General features: G+C 40.6%; 3 protein-coding genes across 10 annotated transcripts in view; all 3 read right to left on the bottom strand.

The window, feature by feature from the left end:
- LOC5508345 (myoferlin) overlaps positions 1 to 3515 on the bottom strand; it is a 40892-nt gene extending 37377 nt beyond the window's left edge. Inside the window, exons 1-5 of one of the 2 annotated variants that reach the window (XM_048729633.1) lie at positions 3176 to 3515; positions 1485 to 1772; positions 1111 to 1216; positions 471 to 602; positions 22 to 84 (exon numbers count right to left, since the gene is read on the bottom strand). In XM_048729633.1, coding sequence (XP_048585590.1) covers positions 22 to 84; positions 471 to 602; positions 1111 to 1216; positions 1485 to 1720 — 537 coding nt within the window. In that variant the 5' untranslated portion in view covers positions 1721 to 1772; positions 3176 to 3515. Of the gene's footprint in view, positions 1 to 21; positions 85 to 470; positions 603 to 1110; positions 1217 to 1484; positions 1773 to 1865; positions 2029 to 3175 lie in introns of those variants that run through there. The other variant, XM_048729634.1, reaches the window with a different exon arrangement.
- A 3323-nt stretch (positions 3516 to 6838) lies between these two features.
- Positions 6839 to 22577, bottom strand: part of LOC5508341 (myoferlin) — a 34944-nt gene continuing 19205 nt past the window's right edge. For 6 of the 7 annotated variants that reach the window (XM_048728882.1, XM_048728884.1, XM_048728883.1 and 3 more), the window contains 24 exons: positions 22276 to 22458; positions 21891 to 22023; positions 21231 to 21412; positions 20609 to 20758; positions 20028 to 20288; positions 19711 to 19870; positions 19011 to 19075; positions 18495 to 18599; positions 17908 to 18039; positions 13423 to 13542; positions 13189 to 13224; positions 13005 to 13096; positions 12133 to 12303; positions 11635 to 11780; positions 11118 to 11257; positions 10601 to 10689; positions 10431 to 10526; positions 10307 to 10354; positions 10044 to 10134; positions 9614 to 9713; positions 9024 to 9226; positions 8640 to 8749; positions 8205 to 8352; positions 6839 to 7834 (listed from right to left, as the gene is read on the bottom strand). In XM_048728882.1, the coding sequence (XP_048584839.1) occupies positions 7802 to 7834; positions 8205 to 8352; positions 8640 to 8749; positions 9024 to 9226; positions 9614 to 9713; positions 10044 to 10134; positions 10307 to 10354; positions 10431 to 10526; positions 10601 to 10689; positions 11118 to 11257; positions 11635 to 11780; positions 12133 to 12303; positions 13005 to 13096; positions 13189 to 13224; positions 13423 to 13542; positions 17908 to 18039; positions 18495 to 18599; positions 19011 to 19075; positions 19711 to 19870; positions 20028 to 20288; positions 20609 to 20758; positions 21231 to 21412; positions 21891 to 22023; positions 22276 to 22458 (2994 nt within the window). In that variant the 3' untranslated portion in view covers positions 6839 to 7801. Of the gene's footprint in view, positions 7835 to 8204; positions 8353 to 8639; positions 8750 to 9023; positions 9227 to 9613; positions 9714 to 10043; positions 10135 to 10306; positions 10355 to 10430; positions 10527 to 10600; positions 10690 to 11067; positions 11258 to 11634; positions 11781 to 12132; positions 12304 to 13004; positions 13097 to 13188; positions 13225 to 13422; positions 13543 to 17907; positions 18040 to 18494; positions 18600 to 19010; positions 19076 to 19710; positions 19871 to 20027; positions 20289 to 20608; positions 20759 to 21230; positions 21413 to 21890; positions 22024 to 22275; positions 22459 to 22577 lie in introns of those variants that run through there. The other variant, XR_007311894.1, reaches the window with a different exon arrangement.
- LOC5508322 (histamine H2 receptor) lies at positions 14426 to 17898 on the bottom strand. The gene has a single exon (XM_032377109.2). The coding sequence runs from the start codon at positions 15859 to 15861 to the stop codon at positions 14911 to 14913; it is 951 nt and encodes a 316-aa protein (XP_032233000.2). The 5' UTR covers positions 15862 to 17898; the 3' UTR covers positions 14426 to 14910.

The following is a 22577-nucleotide window of genomic DNA, read 5'->3' as shown; positions in this document are numbered from 1 at the left end:
TGAACAAATTTGGCAATTTACCTCAAATGATATAAGATTGTCGAAGAATGTTGAGGCGATTTCTTGATAGTTGAAGAAGAACATCTGTGTTGGAGTTTCAACGCCAATATTACATGTAATAAAAGATATTTTAGTACTCTCCACTACCACATAACAATATAAATAAGCACCATCATCAAAGGGCTAAAGAGCTTGGATCAAAAAACAAAAATTAGACGCAAAATTTGAGACTTAATATAATTAATATAAAGAAGGGTCCGGGGGCACGCTTTTAAAACGCTTGTTAAAACTTTATGGAAAATAGCGCCATTTACTTCATTTTTATCATGATCATGATAATCATCATCAACCGTATTAGTTTACCACTCAGCCCCTTCACCGCCATCTTTACAATAACCAGCATGTCCATGATGTCAAAAAGTCAAATTCATATCCATCAGCACATTAGCACTACAAGGCTTAGTTCCTACCTCGTCAAAGTACGGTCTGTTCGTAGACTTCTTGACCTTGGTCTGCCTGGCCTGGTTACCAACGGTTACCTTGACAACAGGGCTGATATTGGCTCCCGCTATCTGTCTGCCCTGGATGACTCGGACTCGGACCTGCCCACATTAGCAAACATATGATACATTTGTTGTCCTTCGTCTCAATGGTTTATGGGAGAATGGGGCGAGCTTGAATGCTGTGGTAATAGACATAGACTGTTTCTGGGTTCTATTCGCTTGATATTTTCCAATTGATAACACCGTTTAGAGGCCGAAAAAGAGGACTTCAAACTCCTAAGACGAAGCTGTACTTACCTGGAAGTCTACAGGTTTGTTACTTGGGATCGTGTGTCTGTCTGTTGACCCTCTGTGAGCTTGGCGTGTAAGACCTTACCTGGAAGTCTACAGGTTGGTTTCTATGGAACCTTTGCCTGTCTGTTGACCTCGTGAGCTTGGCGTGTAAGACATTACCTGGAAGTCTACAGGCTGGTTTCTATGGAACCTTTGCCTGTCTATTGACCTCGTGAGCTTGGCGTGTAAGACCTTACCTGGAAGTCTACAGGTTGGTTTCTATGGAACCTTTGCCTGTCTGTTGACCTCGTGAGCTTGGCGTGTAAGACCTTACCTGGAAGTCTACAGGTTTGTTACTTGGGAACTTGTGTCTGTCTGGTGACGCCGTGATCTTGGCGTGAGAGTGGTTTTCCTCGCTCGTCTCTTCCTTGTTTGGAACTCTGGAGGGAAAAGATTACTAGAAATGTTTATCTTTCTCTTTTTTTACGCTTTGACAGGGGCGTAGCCAGAGGGTGGCCTAGGGCCCCCCTTTTAGCAGCCAAAAATACTATAAATGTATGAGACATTATGTAAAATACAACGAAAAATGCCTTGAAATTCCCTTTTTGGCCCCTCCTGTTTAAAATCCTCGCTACGAAGCTGTTTGAGGTTTAGATTTCGTAAGCGAGATCAGCTTTTCCTATCTATGTAGATAAGACTAAAGCCTACCTTTCTTCCTTCTGCACTTCTTTAGGGGCCACCGTTTTCTTGATCCCTGAAAACATCGTTTTTTTCTCTTTCTCTTTCTCTTTCTCTTTGCCATCGCTACCTCCGGTGGTCGGTTTTGAATTACCCTGCGCTGTGTCTGCAGAAGTGTCGGGTTTCGGAGGTTTTGGTTCTTTCGGTGCTGGCGGAGGTTGTTCCGGTGGAGCTTTAGGTACAAGAGGTTCGGCTTCTGAATCCATTGTCTTATCTTTTTTTTTCACGTTGAAGCTCAATTTTCACCCGCGACAATTACTTTAAAGGTTCCAAAAAAACACAAGTCACACAAATATAAATCTTATAAGCATCTGCCCTCTGTTCTCTTTTGTATGTTTGTCACTGTATTACCTTGTCGAGAGAAATGGAGAGCGAGGTGACATAGGGTACTTAATTTATCATTGTACACTGCAGTCTACGTATTTAGAGCAAGACAGGATCGAGTATTAGAGTACTCAATCTATTATCACTGAATTTAATATTGTGCCAAGCAATCCACGTCTTCGGAAACACCCAACGTCACACGACCCCCTCTACTTTGCATATAACCAAAACTGTCATTCGAACTTGAGTGATTGAAATAAGTTTTTGTATTAGCGGCACTTGTTTCAACCGATAAACCGAGCTTCTACGTTTCCAAGTATATATAGACTCTTAATTAGGTATCCCTTTACTATTTGTTATAATAAAAAAAAACAAGGATTGTGGTCGACAGTGTCATTTTTGGCGTACCCTGACATGTGGAAATACAAGACTATCTAGTCAGATGCTGTCATATGAGATGACATTAAATACCACAGAGGTAGCAGCAGGTTCCTTGGCTTCCTATTCCTACCTCACGCAAAAAGATTTTAGGGAAGAGAAAACGAAAGTTTATGGGTCAGTAGATAAAATGACAAATTGGTGGCCCGATATTGATAACACCGCGGTCCTTTGAACCTATTTTTATACGTTTACAACTACCGACGCTATCATTTATCGCCAATAAATGCCAGTTGTTATCATAAATACTTTATATATATTACTTTATGAATCTTTTTAAAATTTTCGACTTCCATGTAAGAAAAAAAAAGTACCTTGGTAATTGTGGACTAAAAAAAATGAATATAGAAACCAGGCGATGCAGGGGTAATCGCAAGGGCAAGCGCAAATCATGGCATCTCACGCAATAATTATGAGATTTCTCGTACGTTTGTGTTTGTACTTGCTTTTCTAACAAAAAAAAACATAAAATAATAGTAGGACATGGTTGGAAAATAATTTTACAATCCCTGCCTGGATTTTAGGTGTAGTCTAACCATCAGACGAGAAAATTTATCACAAAAGAAGCACATTTTCTGTAATTTCCCCAAGACTACCTCACGCAAGATGCTTTGAGTCTACCCAAGTATAGGTATAACCAATTATACGTGAAATATATAACCAATTATACGTGAAAATACACTAAACTTGATAACAAATCCTCTAGTAATTATTATCTACTTAACTCAAAGATGAAGGTGGTCATTTCTACATTCTCTTAAAAGATTCATTAAAATGACAAAGGCCCCTTTGAATGCCTGCCCGGAATTTCATCTACTAGATAAAAGACTGATTATAGCATTAATATAGAGGGTTTCTTCTACTAGAGAAGCAACAGAATGCAAGGTATACCAACTTACTTTTACTGTTTTCTTCACGAGGACGCACTTACAGCAGACTCAACCAAACTTTAAGACTGCGAGGCTTGTCACCCCAAATTCATGCATAAATGCGCATTGTTTAGTTTTTTTATCACTTGTTTTTAATACTTCCAGCCCTCCTAGGTTTCCATGTGAACAGTTCGTGCAAGAGTGAGAAAATATAGAATAAACGAGAGAAACTGTGCTCAGAACAGACTTGTAAAGAAAAAAAAAAAACGATTTAAAAGGGAAGCTATGGTAGTACAGTGACGCTTGAAGCTTCCTGTTGTTGTCTTCCATTTGGCTAGATTAATTTCGGTCACTTTATACGGTGCACCCTCAAATTATGGTGATTAATGTCCTGTCGATTAAAAACGCTGTGCATACATTCTAAACAAGCATGTTTTCGCATATTGGCGACCATAATTACAAGAAAAGACTTAGTACATGCGGCCAGTACTCCTTAAGAGATGCAAAAAGTTATTGTCCCCCTCAGCAAGTATATGTTTCTATAATGCGTTAATTCAACCCATTATGGACTATGGCGTGTCAGTCTGGGGAAAGGCATCAAAGAAAAACTCAAATGCAATGTTGCGGCTGCAAAAATGATCAGTCAGGTCACTAAAATACGTTGCGTGGGGATAACCCGTCAGAGGGCTTTTTAATGATTGAAATGTCTAGTTAACACCAAATTGTATGACAGACAAATATTCTGTCACGTTTGATAATAAGAATTTTATCAATCGATGCATTAACCTGCTAACTAAAAAAACTTGTCACGTGACCACAGTTCCATCAGCAGCTTGATTCTAGAATCTATTTAGGACTGTTTTTTTTTCATAGCTATCTATTTAAACTTTTGTTGAAACCCAGTGTGCATATTATATTTTGATATTTAATGTTTTCTCTCAATAAACTTGTCACCTATGTATCTATAACATGACAAGCATATGCCAACTGAGGTTGTCTAATAAGCCAGTTCAGAGTTTAAGAAATGCCGTGAGGGACTGGGCTCTTTCGGACCAAAAGAGCGATTTCACAGAAGAGAGTTTGACTGTAACCTTTCTACAAAACAGCTTTAAAAGATATGGTGAAATCATTCATTGCCACACGTGAGGACTTTATTGTACCTCGTATAGGGGGCAATTTGGGATGAATTGGCGCAAAATGTATTTCTACGGAGCGATTTTCTGAGTCATTCCTTCACTTAAATACTGTAAATGTTTACCGGCGAATTCCGAATCCGAGTATAAAATGCATCGGTAAAAGTGCCGTTTCAATTTTTATGCCGTAAAATTCAAATCAATATTGTTCTACTGAGCGAAGTAAATCTATCCGTATTCATAACAAAACGCGGTCGAAAGGTAAAACAATAAGTGTGCAACACATGAATGTGGTTGGTTTTTCCATATCTAGAAAACGGCTTTGTAGGATTTTTCTGCAAGACCGCCATTACAAACTCTTCTGAAAAATCGCTCTTTTAGTAGGGTGGCTTAGCACCTTTTTTGTGCACTTTTTAGTAGAAGCACCAAACTTGGCACATATGTCCCTTAGGTCAAGCAAATAACTTTTTCAGGGGGGTGCCAAAAATCTGAGACTCAGGGGGGGAGGGAGGGGCAATTTTGTCATTTAAAAAAACAGTGATTTCTCTATCAGTAATGCAATTAGAGAAACCCAAAACAGCTAAATGATAGTTATTACATGAACAGAAAAAATGACATTTTAAAAACGAACCAAAAATTACACTACCCTCCCCCCCTAGGGATGCAGCTTGGTAACAAGCAGCATCTTATTGTAGGACTGGATCGAGTAAACACCTGTAGCAAATTTCAAGGTCATTGAACAAGTTTATGCACAAGAAATGACAAGAAAAAACCGACAGGCCTCTAGAGTGAGAACCAGAAGTGAGATTGCTGACCAGAAGTGAAGAATATACTCACATTTCATGGTGAGAGTGCTTTTAGTGTGTTTTTAAACAACAAAATCCTGATTAGACCATTTCACCAGAAAAAGAGCATCTAAAATTATGTTTCAACTACAGCGAAATAAGATTATGAATCTAGAATGCAAATCGCACAGACACTGTGACCAGGCAGACATGCACAAGATTGTATTCTGTATACTTTTGTTTTCGTCAGTTTACGTCTTTGAGTCATATTTTCGGTAGAGGAAATGGTCTAATCAAGATATATTTTGTTGTTCAAATCCATACTAAAAGCACTGTCACCATAAATTATGTGGGTATATGGTTCACTTCTTGTTCTCACTCTAGAGGCCTATTTTGATTTTTTCTTGTCGTTTTTGTCCATAAACGTGTTAAATAACCTTGATATTTGGTACAGGTGTATGACTTGATCCAGTCCTACAATTAGGTGCTGCTTGTTACTAAGCTGTATCCCCAGGGGGGGAGGGTAGTGTAATTTTTGGTTCGTTTTTTTAAATGTCATTTTTTCTAGGGAAAATGAAAATAAAATCTAAAAAAAACAGATCGTTACACTATATAAACATGTACTAAGTATCATTTAGCTATTTTGAGTTTCTCTTATTCATTACTGATAGAGAAATTACTATTTTTTTGCAAATGACAAAATTGTACCTCCCTCCCCCCTGAGTCTCAGATTTTTGGCACCCCCCTGAAAAAGTTATTTGCTTGACCTAAGGGACATATGTGCCAAGTTTGGTGCTTCTACTAAAAAGTGCACAAAACTGCCATTTTTTTAGCGCTAAGCCACCCTACTATTTGGTCCGATTCGATCGATTCGAACCAGTCTCCCCGTGTCTTTTCTTTTAAGAAGACACTCTGAACTGGCTTTTTCGTATTGCTTTCTAATAGTTTTGTGCTAGTGTCTCTTACTTTTTCTATTTCAAAAACTCTCTAAGCAGGTCGAAATTTGCAGTCAGTGTGTTGTCTAGTTAATTTTCAATTTCTTTTCAATAAATTAAAAATGAACTGATTATAGCTATGAGTGATCCAGGAGACAAGCTGTTTGCGCATACCTCAGCCTTGCTTGCACAAAAAATTAGGTAAAAAACCGGCCAAACCTTCAAATTAAATGAAGAAATCCGCGACACCGTTATTTTACCATAATTGTATCGTCAGTCCATGTTCCATTCACTTTTCTTCGTGGGGTTAATCACATTTTTGCGTTTGTTCCTGACAAGTTGAGACGGTGCCACCTCTCTTGACAGCTCGTTCACAACTAAACACTGTCTGCCAAATTGGGCTTGAGAGTGGCGCTTTAAAGCGTGATTAAGGTACCTTTAACTGATACCTTAAATATGTATAAGAGGAAAAGTCAATTTTGCACCGAATACGTGAGTGGACAGCAAATCACTAACTTATCAATCTCTACTTCACAACTGTCTTGTTATCCGTGCAAAAAGAGTTTTATTCCAACCGACTGAGGCTCAGAGATAACGAATTTTACAGGAGGCTTATCATTTGTGACTGCTAGCTTGGCAGTGTTCTGATTATAATTGCAAATTTGAGCCCGGGGGTGGGAGGAGCTTTCCCTTTTATAGCGGATGGCCTTCGTTTAGTCCTAGGTATTTAATTCCTACTTATCCTAATCATCCTAGATACACATTTCCATGGTTTTAATTTAAATATACTATAATATACTAAATCTAGACAAACATTGACAAGATTACTACAAACCAAAGTACAGACAAATCAATTTTAATTGATTTTCATCACGAATAATTATCATGCATGTTTTATACAATGCCATTAATTTTCCCCCAAAACCTTTATCTAGAATAAACGACGAAATAAATGCACCACACAATGATCATAACGATTGGCTTTGATCAAGTAGCCGTCGTAAAATCAGTCGACAACCTTCCCCCCACCCCATCTCCGAAAATTCCTACAAAAAGTGATCTCTATGAAACACTCAAACTTCCATTATGACTATATCTGTATATAACATGTATATTATCGTCTCATATAATGTGATCGTCGCTGAGTCAAGGTCCACCAGGACAGCTTTCATAGCAACGAGACCGTTACATGATCAATCCTAAAAGTCTGGCTAAACTTGGACGCACGCAACGTTCTAAATGCTTCCGAGTCTAGCCATCACTGAAATATATAGGAGGCAACTTGTCTCTTAGTTCAACCAGACTATAGGAATGTGATGCACGCAAAAGAGGATGCCTTTCGGGCTTGTTATACGTGGTTATATTTCCCAGCAATACAACAAAAATAACATTCATGCACTTTTACGAAAATAAATTAATTGGATATACTTTGGTATACTTGGAGTTAAACATCTAAAGACCTTGAAACCACCCTAATTGTCAATATCTTTTTGTTGATTGATTATATTGATAGCAGTAGAGCAATATTGCCATTTTATTCTCTCTATTTCATGGTTTACCACATTACTGACTACCATACAACTGGTTAAAGCTATTACTGGCGCACTTTGATGAAACGATTTTCATAAAGAACCACTAGTCATGATAGCTAGCTGTTGAAGCACTATTGTACTAGTACTAACATTTGATTCTTAGGGAAGGTTCACTGACTCGTCCTTTTATAGTAGCTGATAACACGTGCACTAAATCGCAATCTGGCGGGATGTAGTTATTACTCTATTCTTGGTCACAAATCCAATAATGCTAGACATTGAACATCTTCTTTACCGTGTAGCCCTATGGGAAAAAAAAGAGTAGAAGAGAGTTGGAACCTCGGAATCGTTGTATCATTGTTTTAAAGTTGCCGAAATGTACATAAAGGCATAATGGCTAAAACGTATTTAGGGCGAGATATATTGGAATGTAGGAGCGCAGACTTCCTAACCCCAGTAAGCGTTGCTATCTTTCTCTTTCACTTTGTTGTGTTGCTTCTAAAAATCTTGCTAGCTATCATAAGGGGGCGTGACACATTAGATGCCATTGGTTGACAGTCGGACTTACTGGCGTAAGGGGGCGGGGCGAATTAGCTGCTGTTGATTGACAGGTGGACTTACTGGCGTAAGGGGGCGGGGCGAATTAGTTGCCATTGATTGACAGGTGGACTTACCGGCATAGCGTACAAGAATACAAGCACAGCAGCCACTATGAGAAGGGTGATCAGTAGCCCTACGATCCACCATTTGTAGTTACGCCAGATGATGTAACGAAGAGTCTTTAGCGGCGAGGTGAACCAGCGGAACGAGGTAGCGGGACGACTGGGGGGGGGTTATTTTAAAGTGAGTAACTCAGATAATGGTGTACTTAGATAACGAAAAGTTATCGAAAATTTAGCACTTTCTTTAATATTTTTCATGTTTTTTTGCGAGTTTCTTACATTCGTTCGTCTCTCGGCTTTACCCCGGTGTAAGGACTATTCCCAGAGGACCCCCAACTATTTAGTCCTGTTTTTTGTTCTACCAAAAAAATAAAATGAAGCTTGTGATGCAACCAACAATACACAAATTTTTACACCGGGGGTAGAGCTCTTCACTCGAAAACTTACTTCGGTTCTTCTAGCGTCGGGTTCTGATTCGGCTCTTCCCTTCCCCGTCCAGCGGGTTTGGCTTCGGCCTCTTCTCGAGTCAGTAGCTCCAGCGCCATCTCTACTTTACCCTGTTAACGAAGTGACCACAAGAATCAACACTGGGCTATTTTGGATGAGCAGCTAATAATGCGCACACAGTCGCATTATGAGCAGGACTATTTGAATACTGATTACACTGAGAGATGGGTTATATACTCAAACATTATTAAACATTCAGTATTGATTATCTGCTAACCGTGAATACTGCTAAAAATATAAACTGTCGAAATGACGTCTATACATTCTATGCTTACCATGAATACTGCTCATGTTATCAAATTATATTCAGAATGAAGTGCATACCGTGAGTTGCATCTCATCCTCGACTGCGCTTTCCTCGCTGACACATGGCCACCAGCCGTAAACACGCTTCTGTTCGAAAAGAGACACGAGCTCCACGTCGCTACTCGCCTTCTTGCTCTGAAGGTGGGGCAGCTGACCAAGGTTACACTTGCGGGCGCTCTTTGCTGGCTTTGGCATTCGGTTAAGAGTTAATTCAAGCTGACCTGTTTTTGGTAAAGAATTTTTTTCATTTGCCATCTTATTGGTAATGATCTTATAATACCTCGTTGTGCTACCTATGGTTTAATACACCCTTGTCCTTATCATTCTGCCTTTTTTCTATCTTTTGAGTTTAACTTGACGATCAAGACACGATAATGTCCATAAGCCCACGCAACCTTGTGCCAGCGGAATGAGGTCAGTGGGCTGTGGAAACGAGAATGCTATCGATCCATCCGGTTGACACACATTTTTGTCTCACCTGTCGCCAACTTAAACGTGATGCAACTTCGCGATTTCTGTCGCAGGGATATCACATGATGTTTAAAGTTTGATGTAGTGTGCGAGAAAGAATATTCGCCGTGACGGATGCGACAAGAAACGTTTCTTACCCAAAAAGTCGTCCGGTGAGAACTGGTCGTTGTCCCAAATCTGGATGATCAACCTCAAGGGCACTCTCTCCTCGGTCTCATCCAGACTCCAGAAGTGGACCTTGTGACATCATGATAATAAAAACTTTTAATAACAATATTCAAATGTAATTGACGCTATCCTCGTTAAGGTGGTCAACATCTTAATATTCATTATATCAATTTTATCATCATTAACATTATTGGATCATCGTTATCAACATCATCACTGCCATCATCGACATACCAACAATCATCGTTGTCACCATTATCTCCGCAATCCAACGGCTGCAGAAAGCATTTACAAAACAAGCCAATCATCTTAATTCACATATCAAAAAATCGCTGCCGCCATTTGTCCTAATATTGCCGTGTCCTCTCGTGGATTCGTTATTCATTATCAAAATCATACCTTCTTCTTGACCACCATGATTTTCTCTGCTGGCAAGTACATGAAGGGGAAAATGAACCTCCAGTTGAAGTTACCTTCCCCATCTAGTGATCTAAAATACAACGAAACTCGTTTACTATATCTACAGAGGCGGCGGACGCAATATATCCTTGGTAGAGGAGCTGGACGAACTCAAAAAATACAAACCATCATTGCATAGGCAATGATCAAAATAGTTCATCCAGAAACTGGTCTTCTTACAAGAACGTTTTGAAAAGCCAAACCTGTAATGTACATCGGTCTTCTGGGGGTCGTCAGCACCTGCAAGCCAGCTGAAAAAAGCCATAGTAATAAGTTTAAACGTGCAAGTCATCCCAATTATAGCTGAATCGAAATGCGTCGACTTACCCTTTGACATAAATGTCGCTCATCTTTTCGCCTGTGATTGACGTCTCTTCCAAGATTACGTCACTAGTGTTCCAGATGATTACCCGCAGTTCGTATCTGAGACACGGTTTGGCCCAAGTTATTGGAATTGAAATGGTCATGTTTAATTAAATCAAACTAAATAAACTTACTCTGCCGGTTTTCTTGGCGAGATGTTGAATGGCGCTCCGGGTGTTCCGAGATGCTTGGGAAAGATATCAACCCACATTTGAAGCTTGCCCTACAAACAAAAAGCTTGATCTATGAGAATGCACACTTATTTCTTAAGTAAAAAAATACTTTAATTCCACTGGGTTAACAGTTTTTCACTCAATCGGTGCTTTTATTGGTCTTTTTGGAGTAAGATGGCAGCATAAGGTCGTTTGCACTGTCTTTTTCTCTTTAATTGCACCCCGATAAAATTATAGAAGCCTCTTATACCAAGGATGAAGCTACATCTTTTTCGCATTCAACCTGTTCAATGCTTGGCTGTAGTGGGTTGTACAGAGATTTGCGCACTGTATCTGTTCAATGTTTGGCTGTAGTGAGTTGTAGAGAGATCTGCGCACCTGTTCAATGTTTGGCTGTAGTGAGTTGTACAGAGATTTGCGCACTGTACCTGTTCAATGTTTGGCTGTAGTGAGTTGTAGAGAGATCTGCGCACTGTACCTGTTCAATGTTTGGCTGTAGTGAGTTGTAGAGAGATCTCGTTTCCACGTGTTCAGGCACCACAGGCATTGAGTTGAGCACGTGAAGGGCTAACCGCTGTTCAGGAGCACCGAGGTGGGGATGATGTATCATGCCTTCCTCTATAGAGAACTCAAGCAATTTTAGCATTGATTTACAGGTTGTTCGTTATTCTAGGTCGAGGTTCTAGGATATCTCATTAGTTTTATCTAGTTTTTAATGGTAGGTAACTCTTCAAAGGTTATTGGTTGCGATAATTTATACTGTGCAAAATAAAATTAAAAATACAAAGGTTACAATGTCGCTTTGGATGCACGACACATTTCTGCTGCAAAATTAAGCTTAGGTCAATTGACGGAGCGCAAAAACGTATACGATAAAAATAAAGCTGGATCAAACCAGGATGATTTAATTGCAAAAACTCCTGTTACGGATGCTGATTAGATCTCACGGAGTACAAATCTTTCTCAAGAGATCTTGGTAGTTTGCCGTGACATACCGAATTCTTGAAGTGTGTAGACTCTGTTGTCCAGCACTAGCTTCATGTTGCCCAAGTATTGCGGCCTCCCTTTTCCTTGAGACTCGCAGAACAAGTCTAGTATCTGACGCGGGGTCTGCGAGTCTCTCCACTGGTTGATGCCAGATCTATTGCCAAGAGAAGGTAGGTGATGTGAGCAAACCCATCAGACCAACCTTTCAGGCTTGGCTTGGTTGACATTGTTTTCTTATGTGTATTTTAGTTACACAAGTAAAAGCACGGAAGGAGCACAAAAAGAATCCTGTGAATGAAATCCCGCGCGCTAGGTGTGTATGTTTGGCATTCGTATGTATCCATGGTGGATACGTCTTCTTCTGGAGGGTCACATTGCTGATGTCATGTCGTAAAATGCGATGGTGTTGAAGCTATAGTCTTTTCCAGCAAAAATACATATTCTGTCCTTACGCCAGGGTTTTACCTAGAGTTCCTGCTTAGACTTGGTCAGATATGAATACTCACGTGCAGTACGTCTGTGGGAGGCCGCAGCACGCTCGGTATCTGGTCAGGAATCTGTTTTCAAGATCGACCACAGTCTCGCCGATGAGGTCATCTCTGCTGACCAGGTCGTAGTCCATCAGGCTGATTTTGAGGTCTTTGATGATTGGAATAGTCGCATTCATCTCAAACATCCTGACGGTCAAAGTCATTTGAAGAATTCACCAACTCATTTGTGTTCGTTTATATTTCTAGGTTGTGGAATACATTTCGCTCTAACTCTAAAATTTTTCAGCAAAAAAATGAAGATAAGAGCAAACAGCTCTGTTCTTTGGATCCTATGGGAAGCCTTGGTCTATTGTAAACATGAAGATGATAAAGAAAAAGCAAAACAGAAGTCGCCCTGATGAAGGACTGAAATACAAGTCCGAAACGTTGCCGCATTTTGTGCCTCTATTTTGGTTTTCCTTTATCATCTTCTTTCTAGTTCCATCAAACACACGTTTATTTTTTTATTTTATTTTTTTATATATATTCTCGGAGACCTTGCCAGTTTTCGGTTTGGACACGTCCCCCTAGGTCACAGGGATACCTTCAATACTTTAGTACTTGTTTTCATTATGTGGGAGAATTTTGTAAAAGGAATTCTATGGAAGCTTCAGGTAACAGTGGCAAGTTTAAAGGCCCTTGTCTTATCGGTCAAACATTGTCTCAGTCTTTATTCTTATATAGCATTGGCCACGGCTAATTAAATCCGAACTTCTCCTCAAATAACGATGATAGAAAAAAAAACATGGCGTCATGTCTTTTCGTTCGGGGGAACATTTCTCACCAGGACAAAGTCAAATTGTATCATGTAAGGTAAAACTCTGCCAGAAGGATGTTAATTTACTCACTTGCCGAACACTGGGTTGAGGTTGTTTGCTATGTAGTTGTCTCTGTCCTTGATTCGTGTTTTTCCAAGCGACACGACCAGATATGGGTCAGCCTGTAAAGAAAGAAATTTGATAAAACGTTAGTTAATACGTCTGGGGCTTCTTCGATAAATTGTAATCGCAATGTTTCTTCAGCATTCCTTACCAGACCATTGGAATCCTGAGGCTGCAAGTCGAGGGCCTACAGATAAAAAATGACAACGTTTCTGTCCTGAGATGTCGCTAATATTTCACTATATCAATGCATTATTGACCTTGTCATTCTTGGAATAGGTGTTTATGACTTACTCTTATCACGAAGACGAGGATAATGCAGTACCTGATACTGTACCATGTCAATGCCTTATTATTTTTGGAATAGATGTACGTGATGACTTACCCTAATCACGTAGACGCGGATGATACAGTCGACTGGCTCACTGGGTGGAAGGTTGCGGAGATGTCTCGGCGGGAGGGGCATACTGGGGTCACTTGGTAGGGGGTACACTCTGAACGTTCCCTGCAAATTTGCAGTAAAATACCCATTAGGACTCGCACGCTCACTTTGAGTTTTGCGCATGGTTGGGTGCATGGGGAAGTTTACACGATAATTTGGACATATTGTCTTCGATATGTCGTCGTTAGCTTTCAGTGGTACGGTGTTCAAGCGGATGTAGTCCCAAAAACCTGTTTTCTTTCAAATTAAAGCGTTTCTATTGAATTCTGACGGAAGGAGCTCCGTCTTGTTTGCACGATTTCGATTGAGAATCTAAGAATGATACAAATCTTATGGGTGAGGGTATGGAACTTTCAGGAATGCACAGTTCAGGTCTTTCTAGGAGGTGGACAAGAAAATATAGATATTGAAAGGCATCAGCTTGTGTTGTTTTGTAAAACATTTAGAAACATATGGATGATATCCGACCGAACGGAGTAACAAACTGTTTGAAAAATCCCAGAGAGATATTTCACTGATGTTGGTTGTGATAATATTCTTCTAATGCACAGTTCAGGTCTTTCTAGGAGGTGGACAAGAAAATATAGATATTGAAAGGCATCAGCTTGTGTTGTTTTGTAAAACATTTAGAAACATATGGATGATATCCGACCGAACGGAGTAACAAACTGTTTGAAAAATCCCAGAGAGATATTTCACTGATGTTGGTTGTGATAATATTCTTATTTCTTACCATTACTAAGTTACTAATTACTAAATACTAAGTTTTTCAAAACCCTAAAGTGTTATACGTTGCTTTAGTTCTGACTGTTATTTAATGCTTCAAGCATATAGCTCAATTAGGCAGGTATTAGCTTTATTCCTGAGATAATGATATTCTACTGTGATTTGATTTTCTTGTACAGTTTAGCAGCAATCTAGATAAATTACAGCATGAAGAGGAACGGATGTTTCACTTTTCGTTTGAGGTTTTTTTTACACTTTTATTTATATTCATAAACTGGTTATAGCAGCTGCAATCTCTAAAATCCACAGGGGCTTCTAGAAGAAACAGTAGACATTTTTACAAAAAGGTTTTTTTTATAGTTTGACAATTTTTGCTCCGAGTATGATGGGATTTCCAATGTTTTCAGCATGCCCAGTGACCTATACACCTAATACACCTAATGAAAAAAGGAACTTGTCATTGTAGACGGCAATGGCAGGGACCGAAAGGTGGATTATACGTGCTAACTATTCCTAAGAATAATAGTGATACATTACTACCCCAATGTCAGAGAAACATTGATGGCCTTGATTTTATGGATTGTGAAATGCATTTGGTAGAATCCCATTATGCTTTATGGTCGTAGCCATTTGCCAATAGACATTTGCCGTTTGCAATAACAATGTTTTTGGTTTATGCTAGGGCATATTCACTTGCTATCTTGTTCAGTTAAACACTGGGATAATGCGTTTTACGGCCTGCCTTAACTCTCTTATCTTCCAGCAATAAATGATCGGGTTCAGAGATGAATTAAGGAGAACTATAGTACCAGACACGTGATAAGTCATATCGGTCCGTACTCCACGAGTATAGACCAGCATGTAGACCATGGTGCAGGTGTAAGGCAAATAGCACAAGAAAAACAGTCCGTAAATATAGAAAACACTGACGACAGACTTCTTGTAGTGCGCCATGGTATTATTATTATTATTACTATTATTATTATTATTTTCCATGGTATTTTTCTGCGGTGCCACTGACACTTGTTTTTTCAGTCGTTTGATCACACGGAATATCTGATAGTAGCAAACAAGTGTTATTGGTATGCTCAGAAATATGATGGCACAACTAGACATAAAGTAGAACTTTCTGTCGATAAATTGAATGGCCGAGTTTGTCGCACCGACGACCCATATGACAAAAATCGCAAGTCTCGTTCTGTGCATGGTTACCATCGAGTTGTAGCGAAGATGGAGGAACAGCGCTAGAAACCTGTCTAACGTGACGAGCAAGATATTCAAGAACGAGACGCCAGAGAGGGCTATAGACAAAGCGCTGAAGATCGTCCCTAGGTGGCAGTACACTTGAAAGTTTCTTCGGATTTCAAAGACTTTCCATAAACCGTACATCGGCTGTACTAGAAACCCAACACAAAAATCGCTAAGTACCAAGCTGCAGAGGAGCATGTAAGATGGCTGATGTAAGGAGATGTTACGAAAGATAGCGCAGAGTATGAGAGCATTCCCAGCAATCGCCATGAGACCAAATGGTATGTTCAATACACTAGTGGCGATAAACATACTGCGTTCATGCAAACCGTATGGCCAGCGTTCCACTAAAAATCCAGGGCAATCGCTGACGAATTCGCTTTGATTAGATAACGATAAGTCGTTCATGGCGATGTTCACCACACGAGCTCTAGAGATGACCTAAACGCGGCTATCTCTAGGCGGGGTTTAGATAACATACTGCCTTTGATTGTATGTTTGTTTTTCGGGTGCTTCGCCGTTCAATCGTAGCTCGAGAATGTAAATTTTGCAATATGAATCAAATGCTATTTTTCTCATTAAAACAGCCCCATTACTAGTAATCATGGTCTCGGTCGCTGATTGCTCTGACACCGCCGGTTTAATTCTATGGTGACACAGTATGCTATGTTTGATAACGAAATTAAAATTAAAAAAGGATGTTGATTTTTGCATCAGCTGGTCGGTTCTCATGCTTCTTTAAAGTCAACATGTCTGAAGAAAAATTCAAAACTAATAATTGATAGATGTTTTTGTTTTGACTTTTTTTTTCGCACGAAAGAAAAAAAATGATTTATTAAAAAAAGGGATGTTTGTAGAAGGGAAAGTTGTATTTGAATCGATATTTATGTGAAGATTTGGTGTGGATTAAAGTATAGAGAGACATTACTGTATTTTTTGGGGGGATTGACAGCAGTCCAGACCGATCCAGTTGAAGCTTTTATCAACCATGCTTCAATTGAGTCGAATACGAAGACTGATTTAGCTAAATCTTTTATTAACCAAAGCTTTCATTGTTCAATTGAGATCTGAAAGAGCTTGACTAGAGTCAATCAAGAGTTCGACATTTTACCGAGTAGACAATCAGAGTTCAAGATATAACACGTAACGGTTTGAAAATAATTGCGCTGGTAAATTGCTCTTAACACAATTTTGATTATTATTTGTGGTGAACGGAAATACGACAAGCCATAAAATAAATGATGATCACTTTTCACCGATCACTTTTACATTGTGTTTTCTAATTTATTTTCTATTAAAAAAGTTTTTCAATATTCTAGATAACCCTCTATTGTCTTACAAGTGTGCTAGCAAAATCATCAAAATAAAAATGTGAGTTGTGATATGACTAGTGTGATAATTGTGATAAAACTATTCTTGCTCTTCACAATAAATTTGTGTTAAGATTTATTTGTAATACAAATTTTCAATATGCGATACAATTTTACCAAAGAATTTTGCCAAAGGAACAAGAATCTCATTTTATGCACCCAACACAGCATGACGCAGGTGTCTTATTGTGTTGATTATTTACCTGGAGCAAAAGACATGCCAACCAGCATTTGTGAGAGGGATGGATGGGGATAAAAGCTAACGCCAACCAGCATTTGTGAGTGGGAGGGGTGGGAATTAAAATTAACGCCAACCACCATTTGTCAGGAGGAGGGATGGGAATTAAAGCTAACGCCAACCAACATTTGTGGGGTTGAGGGATGGGAATTAAAGCTAAGACCAACCAGCATTTGTGAGGTGGAGGGATGGGGATTAAAGCTAACGCCAACAGGCATTTGTGAGGGGGAGGGGTGGGAATTAAAATAAACGCCAACCAGCATTTGTGAGGAGGAGGGATGGGAATTAAAGCTAACGCCAACCAACATTTGTGGGGTTGGGGGATGGGAATTAAAGCTAAGACCAACCAGCATTTGTGAGGTGGAGGGATGGAAATTAAAGCTAAGATCAACCAGCATTTGTGAGGTGGAGGAATGGGAATTAAAGCTAACGCCAACCAGCATTTGTGAGTGGGAGGGATGGGGATTACAGCTAACGCCAATCAGCATTTGTGAGGTGGAGGAATGGGGATTTAAGCTAACGCCAACCAGCATTTGTGAGTGGGAGGGATGGGAATTAAAGCTAACGCCAGCCAGCATTTGTGAGGTGGAGGGATGGGAATTAAAGCTAACGCCAACCAGCATTTGTGAGGTGGAGGGATGGGAATTAAAGCTAACGCCAACCAGAATTTGTGAGGAGGAGGGATGGGAGTAGGGATGGGAATTAAATTTAACGCCAACCAGTATTTGTGAGGGGAGGAATGCGGATTAAAGCTAACGCCTACCAGCATTTGTGAGTGGGAAGGATGGGAATAAAAGCTAAGGCCAACCAGCATTTGTGAGGGTGGGAGGGATAATCTTATTGTACCTTGAACTCTCCCACTATCGTATCCTCCTCGTCGCTCTTAGACTTCACTTTCCCGCGATGGATGTGGAACGTCTCCATGAAATCTTGAAATCCGTTGAAAGGGTGCACCCTGTCTAGCTCTTTTTGGTATACCTGTGGTAAGCAATAAGTTTAAGTGTTCATTTTGGTATACCTGTAAAAAAGGATTTATCCGTATGGGTTTGGTGAGAGCGATTTTCATAAGAAATTGAGGGTTTAGTCAGAGCGATTTCCGTATTAAAAATTAGAAATTTATCTTAGTTGTAAGCTATGTTTTACAATGGTTTTGGCCTTTGTCTTTGTATATTGTCATGTCTGACAATGACTTTGTCTTGGGCATTAATCGCGTGATGTTTATCTGCGACATTGTCGTGATCTGACTATGATTTTGTCGTATGTCTGTATTTCGTGATGTCATCTGCAGTTTTCTCGTATTTCTGACCATGATTTTGTTGTATGTTTGTATCGTGTGATGTTCTTCCACGAGTTTATTGTCGTATGTTTGACCATGATTTTGTCGTATGTCTGTATCGTGTGATGTCCGTCTTCGATTTTGTCGTATGTCTGACCATGATTTTGTCGTATCCTTTGTCCAGATACTGTCCTGCCTTATCCATGTCACCGATGGACGCGTAGAATTTGGACCACCAGTCAATGTCTTCCTCTACAATATCCTATACATACAAGAAGAGAAGGTAAGATCTCGTGTACATACAAGGTAATAAGACTTGTGGGTGAGATCTCCTATACATAGAAGGTCATAGGACGTGACGGTGAGATCTCGTGTACATACAAGGTAATAAGACTTGTAGGTGAGATCTCTTATACATACAAGGTAATAAGACTTGTGAGTAAGATCTCTTATACAAACAAGGTAATAAGACGTGACGGTGAGATCTCCTATACATACAAGGTAATAAAACTTGTGGGTGAGATCTTCTATGACTTCTAAGGTAAAAAGAGGTGACGGTGAGATCTCCTGTACATACAATGAAATAGGATCTGCAGATGTAAAGTCTCTAAAGTCGTTATTTTTTACATTATTTAAAAACGTTTTTGGTTTTGTTTTAGTACTGAGAACATACCACTGCCTTTTTCTCCTCCACCACGATGGTATGAGCCAAGCTTCCCCTCGGACTGTCCTTGTATACTGTTCAGCAAAGGAAAAACAACCCTGTGAGCAATACGGTTTGCGACGTCATCACAAGTATGATAACCTTCAGCGGTTTTAGCTACCAAGATATGCTCGATACCAGGTCAGGTAGCATGCTCGATATTACGTCACGTGTTATGGTTATGTTTAATAGGTTGTGAGAATGTGATTGACAGGGCACCATCATGCCTAGCATTTAGTACATCATCTACATTCTTTCATATTCCTCGGAAACCCAGGGCGCCGAGGTCACAAGCGCGAGAACGAGGCGGAATAAGGCCGGCGGAGGGGGAGGGGGTAGGGGCGGGAAAGAGAAGAAGAGCGAGGAGACGCCCTTGGAGTCTGTTCTTTAAAAGCCAGTTCCAAAAAGGTTGAGAAATAACGAGCCCTGATTGGGCTAATTTAAGGTTCTGGTAAAAAGCTTCTGGCGATAATCAAGCCCAGCGTCAAATCCACTAATTAAATTAAGCTACCCTCTTAGAACTAGCTTTTATAGAGCAGACTCCCAGGGCGTCTTTTCCTTCCTTTCTCTTCTCTCCCGCCCCCTACCCCCTCCGCCGCCTCGTTCTCGCGCCTCGTTACGCTGACCGCGACGCCCTGGGTACCCAAAGGTTGTGCGTTGTTGAACTCACGCGGGGACTCCGGGGGGTCTTCGAATGTCCCTGGATCACACCGGAAGCGCTGTAGTGACTTGAGAGCGTGGAGACCAACCATGGGCTTCCTGCCGAACGATCTGTTGTCACGCACTTTGATGTTCATTGGAGGCGTGTACAGCTCCTCTTTCGGCAAGTACTACAAACGAAAGTTAAAAAAATCAGACATATTTGTTTATCCCAGAATTATATCAATGCATTTGAATTAAAGGATAGAAATTTAAACGTGTTACTGAACAGAAGGCAAAGAGATCTGTTAGACCAGCTTTAACAATGTGGCGTTGAATTGTACTTACGACGTCGAAAAAGAAAAGCGGTTGGTCGAAGTTCGGGTTCTTTTGTGTGTTCTTGATGATGGTAGAGTTGACCACGTGACCGCCGCATTCGAATTCTATGCTTGGTGAGGAGACACTGGCGAGTTGGAACTTCTTCATGTTGCGCACACCCCAACACAGGACCTCAATCGCAGTCCTTTGCATGACTGGGCGAATTCCATTAGGCACAAGGAACAAGTTCCCTTTCATGGGAGGGGCAAATGGCAGATCTGTGCCTTCGTCCTAAAGGGAAATTAATTTGTTTTACATTTCCGCGCTTTGATGCGTTTTGCACCTTTGTTATGCCTTCATGTGAGGTGGCGTCATATAGTGTCGTGTAGATAAGCTTTGGTCTACAAAAAGTGTGCATGTCCATGTCCATTTTACAAAGCTTGGCGTAGTGACACCAGAAGGTTATTCCTTAACTATTCTGATATGCCTCACCAGACACACTGTAACTCACAGGGCTAGATGTATAAGAATAATGTCTTACGCAGTATTAACGGGCTTAAAGTATTGTGTAATACATTAATTTAGGCATTAAGTATTGGTGTTATACTAACCAGGAACAGCTCGAAAGCAGCAAGGATCTCACCGCCATACTCATCCCCTCGCTCCACGTCGTACCACAGCAAGCGAGGGGCAGGGGGACCCTGGCCGTTAAGTTTGACGAGGGGTTTGACTACACATCGCCCCATGAACTCATCCTTGCCCTGCAAACAAATAACGCGCTTCGTTTTCATGCACAGACATTTGGAAGTGCTTTGTTTGGTGTGTGGGAGGGGGGTAGTCACGGCATGATATCGCCAAATAAGTGACATTGTTAATTCGCGTCACGGTAATGATTATGTGAAGGGAATTGGCTATAAAAGGAATTGGCACAAGATCCTATATTATTTTCAATGAAAATAATGATCTTTTCTCTACAACATGGAACAAGAATAGGCAATTTTACAGAGCAAACATCCACGTCTTCGATACAGACGGAGTTTTGTGGAGAACGGAGTTGAAATCTATCAGACAGAACGCATTTTAGGTGAGTTCTTTCCATTCTAAAGCCATTTTTATTGTCACAGTAGAAATGACGGTTAAATAACGGTCCCCGCCCTATTGGTGGAGAACACCCCTTAGCCTAGCCAATAGTACGTGGCTTAGACATTTTTTTTGTAAGGTCAGTTTTCTCACCACTGGGTCCTTGTCGTACAGCTCAATGATAACGGCAGGCGGATTCTCAGCCACTTGCTCGATGCTTCCGTAGATATTTACTTCGTCAAAGATAAGGGTCTGGTCCCAAGTAGGACAAAGTGTCCGGGCCAAGGTCTCCGTTACACTGCTCCTAGTACCGAACACGACTCGCGCGTAAGGATCTGTGGCGCAGAAAAACATACACATATTAGTTGAGATGGATCTGTGGAACAAAAAACATCAAGCACATAGTATGGATCTGTAGCACATAAAGACATGCACGTATAACCGATTAAGTCCGAATTTTAGAGGTCACGAGTAAAGTAGTTCTCTTTTAATCCAAGTTTGCTTGTCTGTTAAGGCTTTGAAAAGCTGATTAACAGAGATTTTTCATTTGAGCAATCCTATCTAGACTCTTCAAGAGGTCAAACTCTAGTGCACAGCTCAAAGTGACATTGCAAAATGCACCGAAAAGAGATCTTAGCTAGATCCTAAGCCCTTTTACTTCTATCGTTAGGATTTACCAGATTGGTTTAAATTCAGCCGATCTCTAGCGCGGGAGAAGGAAGCACACTTAAAGTGATTACCTCTAACATCACACAGTCAGCAGACTTTTAGCGCTGGGGAGGAAGGTACACTAGAGAGTGATGGTACTTTTACCTGAGACGCCGTCTGGGTCTGAGGCAAGCAGATCCCGCGCTTGGAAGAGGTACGCCCTAAGCTGATATCTGTGCGGCTTCTCGTACGTAATGAACATCCTAGGTGCATTCATCATTGTCTCTCGCTCAAGGTCCTGCAAACAATAAAAGTGGCGACAACAAGAACGGTTAGAGAAAAGCCCTGGAACGATAGAATTGCAGTAATGCGAGACAATGAATACCAAGTGGAAAGTGTTATGGATGTGCAGGACGATGCACAAAAGTGACCTCTTCGTAGCTCATTCATAAAGATCGTCGTACCATTGTGCTAAACCTCATATGACTTACTTCACCAGTCTACTACGTCAACGCGTCATTCATACATACATCAAGGACGCACTACTTACATCCCCAGCTCCAGCTCCAACGTCAATGTGGAAGACGGCAGGTGCGCTCGGATCCTCCTGCACCATCTTACGGTGCCAGCGGCGCCTTCTAACGAGGTCCATCTTGCGTTCCTTCGCGTGGAACTTCATGGTGAACATGGGAGCGTACTCCCAGCCCTCCTTGGCCAGCTGCTCTGCATACACCTACCAGATTGAGGAGATTAACAGACGAACGAAACGGAATCAGCGCTTGGATACATCCGATTGAAGACTAATATCTGTAGTTCATATCATTATAGCATAATATCATATCATTTCAGGTT

The sequence above is a fragment of the Nematostella vectensis genome, chromosome 6 (genome assembly GCF_932526225.1).
Source record: "Nematostella vectensis chromosome 6, jaNemVect1.1, whole genome shotgun sequence".
Classification (NCBI taxonomy): Eukaryota; Metazoa; Cnidaria; class Anthozoa; order Actiniaria; family Edwardsiidae; genus Nematostella; species Nematostella vectensis.
The sequence above is the reverse complement of the archived record's forward strand: the minus strand, read 5'-3'. Positions and strand labels throughout refer to the sequence as shown.

Bases quoted from the DNA above. Each gene is read 5' to 3' on its own strand.
- LOC5508322 (XM_032377109.2), bottom strand. From the start codon at position 15,861: ATGAACGACTTATCGTTATCTAATCAAAGCGAATTCGTCAGCGATTGC.